Source organism: Embiotoca jacksoni, unplaced genomic scaffold (assembly GCF_022577435.1).
Source record: "Embiotoca jacksoni isolate LCO1_2020_lvr unplaced genomic scaffold, fEmbJac1.0.p SCAF_1, whole genome shotgun sequence".
NCBI lineage: Eukaryota > Metazoa > Chordata > Actinopteri > Embiotocidae > Embiotoca > Embiotoca jacksoni.
This window is the reverse complement of record NW_027185229.1, coordinates 23,453,756-23,459,991: the sequence shown is the minus strand read 5'-3', so window position 1 is coordinate 23,459,991 and position 6,236 is coordinate 23,453,756. Positions and strand designations below refer to the sequence as shown.

Genomic DNA, 6,236 nt, shown 5'->3' with positions numbered 1-6,236 from the left:
TTCTTTATTTGTTGCTGTGTTATAGCAGTAAGGAGGTTCTATGTGATGCTACAAAAGGGGGGAAGGAGCCTGGCGTACCGCAAAGAACATTTCAAGTAACCTTGATGACCGTTTCTGTACTTGTTCACTTTGGAGGGGGGGGGGGGGAATATAAAAGGGTCAAAAGGGTCAAACTAAAAGCCTGCAGGGGAATTTTTAAGGTAGTTTCCTAACCTGCAGTGCTGCATGTCTAAAAACAGAAATGATATAAATCAACCATTTTTCATTACTAAGCAGAAGTTTATTGTGGTCTAAATTTTTAAAAACAACAATATTATGTGCAGACAGAAATAGTTTTTTTTAAGTTGCACCACTTCCTTTCTGATACTCTCAAAGAGGAAACAAATACTAGAATGACCATAAAATATTGTTCTTGGAACAAACGAAGAATTTGGAGGCCAGTTTATTAGGTACACTGGACGAGTCTCATGCAATTCAGTGCAACCCTTTTGAGTATAATACTCCATAGTTTTTGTGAGACTGTCTTAGAGGTGTTTAATCTATTAGTGTTACTAACAGTGATGTTTTAGCATTGAGGCCTTCGTGGTATTTTGTCCTGAACTGCATTTAACTTGTATTCTGCCCTGCTCATGTACAAAGGAATAGGAACACATCTGAACATCAGCCATAAACATAATTATATTATCACCTCTCTTATAATGTTACATACAAATAAAACACCATTGCATTGGACCGTACAGGTGTACCTAATAAAGTGGCCACTTAGTTATGTCATTCACGGACAAAAAGACGTATGAATTATGTTGCCCTACAGTGACTTTACTGTGGTTATACTGCAGAGAGTTCTGTCTCTCTGTAGACTTCTTATGACAAAACTATTAGAAAACTTCATTAAGATAAATCCAATCAGACTCACTTGATGGTGCATAAACGGTACTACCAAAACCAGTCAGATATTGGAGCTATGAAACTCTATTGTAAATGACTATATTTTACATTTCTGGTCTCCAAGACTTCAAATTGAAGTATTGTCTAATTTTCTCTCGCAAATATTATCAGTTCGAAATCATGTTTACGAGCAATCTTCATTCAATCAGGGAAACTCGTGAGGTATCGAGCTAATAAAACAAGGATGTTATGTTCTTTGGAGTTGTTAAAGAGGCCCAGGGCGATCATATTGCAGATAAGAGTCAAAAACACAGACTACATTAATAATTGTACACCAGCAGCATCTTCATAAAGGCGCCGTCATATATTCACTCCTCAAGATTATTAAGAAGGGGCTAAATATCACCCTCCCGTGCTCGATGTTAAACTCCTTCCCGACAGTAATAACTCAGATGATCCACTCGAGGGCAGTGCTCAGCTATTTTCAAATCGATGACGTCTCTGTGGGCTTCATCTCAGCTTGAAATCAAGTATGACTAAACCTGCAGTTCAGAGACATTACAGACAACAACTGAACTGCTTAATGACTCAAGTATGACTGTTCTGTCTTTACCTGTGGATTTTTTTTTTTTTTTTTTTTTTTTTTTAAACTTATATCTGCAATTAATCATGCACAAATGCACATTAAATGATGCCGAGAGAGCATTCCCCATTACACCAAATGCAACAAAATCATTAGTGCTGAAATTATTGTGATTAATTGTTTAGTAGAGCCGTTTTAACACGAAAACTATTTTGTTAAGCAAAAAAAAAAAAAAAAAAAAAAAAAAAAAAAAAAAAAAAAAAAAGACAAATAAATTCCGGCTTCTCAAAGATTAAACATTTGCAGCTTTTTCTCTGTTAATTTGTTTTTTTAGGATTTGGACTGTTAATCAGACAAAACACATCTGAAGACGACCTATTGAACTTTGGTATTTCTCAGTGTTTTATGACATTTTACAGACCACATGATTAATCATAATAATCTACATCCAATTATTACCGCAGCCGCGGCCCTAAAAATAACGAAGGTAAAGTCGTGCGTGTAAGAAAACACGACTGTCATTAATTTTTTCGGACTCCTTTGAGTTTCTCCGTTTGTTTGTCTCACTTTAACCCTCAGTCAGCGCACTGAAAGCTCACGGACGAGTGTCGCCCGGAGGGGATGAAAGGTAGCTGACGTCAGACCTGGTTGGCATGCCAACTCGGAGTGAAGGTCTGACAAACAGAGCAGATAAAGCTCGTTTCAGTGAAAGTGGAGGAGAAGCTCAGATACCGCAAGCTTTTCATTCGGTATCTGCCAATGCAGTGTGTGTCGCTACGGTCCCCCCCCCTGTCCTTTCCCCTCCTCCTCCTCCTCCAAGGACAAGAAGGTGATAATCAAAAACAGTTGGACCGGATTTTTTTTTTTTTTTTTTTTTTTTGTGAAAATGCAACACGATGCCATGGTAACATTACAGGGGGTTACCCAGGAAACCACCGTCGTCATGGAGACTGCATCACAAGGGCGGGTACAGCGAGCGGAAGGCGAGGACGTGCTGCACGTTCTCCCTCCTGCCGTCCACGCTGTTTTCATCCCGTCATCACTGCCACGTGACCTCAAACGTACAATTATTCACACTTTACATGTCGCATTACTGCTCCTGCGCGCTTTGGATGATATTTGCAATGATACTGGATATTTCTGTAGAAGTTATAGTGACAGTTTGAGGCGGGGTCAGTTCATTTCCGTTTTATTTAATAGAGGCTATATAGGCAGTTCTGAATAAAAAATACAACTTTACAAAAAGCTCAATTTATGATTTCATGATAAGTGTTTCCATCACCGCTCCATACCTGAATCCGAGCAAGACTTACAAGTCCAACATCTCGACAGGTTATGATATTAAATATAACCTAGACAGGCATTTGGCTATATGAATTACCATAGTCTGTGGATTACATTACTGGAAAATGAAACTCTTCTTTCAACGAAGCACAAGACGTAGTTTTTGACTGGCCGGTAGATTATTACGCTACACGTGTATCCCAATCATGAACACAAACAACGTTCGCATTATAACATCAAGATATGTAGGCATCGGGTGGCACTATACACTGAAACAATGTCGGTTTTAACAAGCCACTTATTTATTCCTCATTTTCTTCTTCTTTTGACCACAGTTTGGATCAAATATAACGGGCCTACGGGCCAGTGCAATGCTTTCGAGTCATATCGAGAAAAACACGTGATTACACTGGAAATACTTTTCTGGTTTTGCTTAAATAAATTCAAGTAAAATGATAAATGCCTTGTTGAAATGGACTTTTTTTTTTTTTTTTTTTTTTTTTTGCAGCGTTCATCCACAGATATGGACTGACACGTTACGATTTAGCTATATAAAAAGTATTATAGCTACTATTTCTTCATGCTTTGTAAATGATCCATTCTGGGTTTCGTTTACACGTCTGTAAATATCTTTTTGATGTTCACGCAGTTCTGGTTGTTCTCTGTGGTGAAGTTGGGATGTTTGAACGCATTGTTCATGCCCTCCTCTATCACCATGTACTCAGACTTGCTGAGAGAAGAGGAGCTGCACCTCCTCAGCTCCTCCGAGGGCAGGTGCTCACAGCTGTCTGTGTTCAGGTAGTGCGGGTGCTCCTCTCCGTCAGTCTCCCTGTGGTAAAAGTAGTTGAAATTGGACACAATCACTGGCACGGGTAAGGCAATGGTCAGCACGCCTGCTATTGCGCACAGCGACCCCACTATTTTCCCCCCAATAGTCACAGGATGCATGTCTCCATATCCGACCGTGGTCATGGTGACAACTGCCCACCAAAACGCATCCGGGATGCTGGTGAAACTGGACGAGGGGTCGTCTGCTTCTGCAAAGTAAACCGCACTGGAGAAGAGGATAACTCCGATGAAAAGAAAAAATATGAGCAAGCCCAGCTCCCTCATGCTGGCTTTGAGGGTCTGTCCCAAAATCTGAAGTCCCGTTGAGTGTCGTGAGAGCTTAAAAATACGAAAGACTCTCACCAGTCTGATTACCCTCAGAATGGCGAGGGACATCGCCTGCTGGCCGCCGTTGGTTTCCTTCTCCGCCAGCTCTGTCCCCAGAGTAATAAAGTATGGGATTATAGCGACGATATCAATGATATTCATGATGTTTTTGGAGAAGACAGTTTTGCTGGGGCAGGCGAAAAACCTGACCAGCAACTCGAAAGAGAACCATATAATACAGAGCGTTTCTATAATAAAGAAGGGATCTGTGAAGGGGCTTGGCACGTAGGGAGCAGTGCCATTAACTGTGGGTGCCACTGTGGATGGGTCCCTGTCATCCCGAAATTCCGGCAGAGTCTCCATGCAGAAAATAACAATAGAAATCAAAATAACAAGCACTGAAACGATGGCTATCCCCCTTGCTGGCCCGGAGCTCTCAGGATACTCAAACAAAAGCCAAACCTGCTTTTGGAAATCGTGTTTGGGGAGTACGCGCTCCTCTTCTTTTATAAATCCTTCATCCTCACGGAATTTCTGCATGGCCTCCTCTCCGAGTTGGTAAAACCGGATCTCCTCTGAGAATATATCAATAGGGACGTTAACAGGTCTCCGTATGCGCCCCCCGGACTGGTAGAAGTACAGGATGGCATCAAAGCTCGGTCTGTTCCTGTCAAAGAAGTACTCGTTCCTAAGTGGGTCAAAGTAGCGCATCCTTTTCCTCGGGTCTCCCAGCAGCGTGTCTGGAAACTGGTTGAAAGTTTTAAGTTGCGTCTCGAAGCGTAAACCCGAAATGTTGATGACCACCCTCTCGCAGCATCCATGGCGGCTTCGCTCATATCGATTCACCGACAGGTGAGGCGCCGAGAGCACGGCGGACTCTTCCAGCATGTTTTCTACCGTCATGACGACTTTCTCCACCTCAACATAACCCCGGGTGTCAGTCGCGTTTCTGCTCCTGTGCCTGGCTGCTGAGGGCGATTGGATCACGCTGTAGGTCTGGTCCGCCATACAGGTGATTTTCGGTCTGGAAGGGCAGAGTGCGCCACGCCACTCCCAGCCAAAGCTCACAGCTTTGGAGAGCTGAGGCCGACGCCACTCACATCTCCTCTAACCATCACCTATCAGTACGTATCCACACGCTGAAGCGCTGCGCTCCCCTCTGCCTCTTTTTTTTTCTTCTTCTTTTTCTTTTTTTTGTTTCACACGTCGACACCCGCCCACGGCGCGCATATGTCTGACATACGTCCACCACCCGCCCAATCGGAAATTAATTTGACACTTAATGTCAAGCAGCCACCCTTGTGTGGTGAATTAAAAACACTTGATGAAATTAAATCCACACCTCTTTGATCCAAGTTATTTGAGCTCGCTTGGACCGGTTATAACCTTTATCACATGGGAAGAGCAACAGATCGGTACTGTTGTCTAAAAACATTCCCAGTTTCCCCCTTCTCAAGAATCACGAGATGACAGTGGCACTAAAAGTCAAGCGCGGATATAAAATGTGTGGAGTCTACTTTAAACACAAAGAAAAAATAAAATCACAACAGGGAAGGAGTGTCATCGTTTTGTTATGCTTTGCGTCCAACTCTTTTGACAAATACCAAGACATGTCCCCAGTTATTTCTTCACTTTTCCCACAGAAATTGCGCGGATGTTACCTGGATTTTTGTATCAACTGACAACACAGGTCTGCACCGTGGATGTCAAGATATTCCCTGTCCAAAAGCGACGAATACAAGCAGAATATTAACATGCTTATTCCTCTGTTATTCTATTCTTATTATTCTTTCTTGTTGTTGAGGGGGTGTTGCTCTCCATGGTGCTGAACACAAGCGCGCACCAGCTTTGAAATCAATGCGCGTTCTCTCAGCAGCACCGAGTTGAGTTTATTATGCGCTCGGTCCGTGTGTGCGTCTACAGATGCTTCCCTCGATATTGCTACCACAACACAGAAAACTCCTGGTTCAGTCGCCTCATTTCCACATGGAAAAAAAACACTTTGTTGCCTCAAAGAGGAGCCGGAAGTGTCAGCCTTTGTTACAGCTGTGATTAATTAGGAAAATGCAAAATCGGTGGTGTTTATAATTCATACCGACAGGCTTCATCAAAGGAGTCCTTCACTGTCTGTGGGTTAGGATGACGTGCACAGGGTTAATGAGTTCAAATGGGATTAAAGGCTAACGCACAATGCTCCTTTTTATTTGTATCGTGCCACTCTAGGTTATAAATTCAATATGACAAACCAAAGGAAAAGCTCAGCCTCTCTTCTCTCCAAATATGGCAGCATTTACTCAACTATGATTCCCAGAAAGCCCTCACAAAG

At 42.5% G+C, this 6,236-nt stretch overlaps 1 protein-coding gene across 1 annotated transcript; it reads right to left on the bottom strand.

Moving 5' to 3' along the window:
• Positions 1 to 2,644: 2,644 nt before the first annotated feature.
• Positions 2,645 to 5,027, bottom strand: kcna3a (potassium voltage-gated channel, shaker-related subfamily, member 3a). Its single transcript, XM_069148607.1, has one exon. The coding sequence runs from the start codon at positions 4,916 to 4,918 to the stop codon at positions 3,368 to 3,370; it is 1,551 nt and encodes a 516-aa protein (XP_069004708.1). The 5' UTR covers positions 4,919 to 5,027; the 3' UTR covers positions 2,645 to 3,367.
• Between the last annotated feature and the right edge of the window lie 1,209 nt (positions 5,028 to 6,236).

Coding starts and splice junctions, on each gene's coding strand:
- kcna3a (XM_069148607.1), bottom strand. CDS start 4,918: ATGGCGGACCAGACCTACAGCGTGATCCAATCGCCCTCAGCAGCCAGG.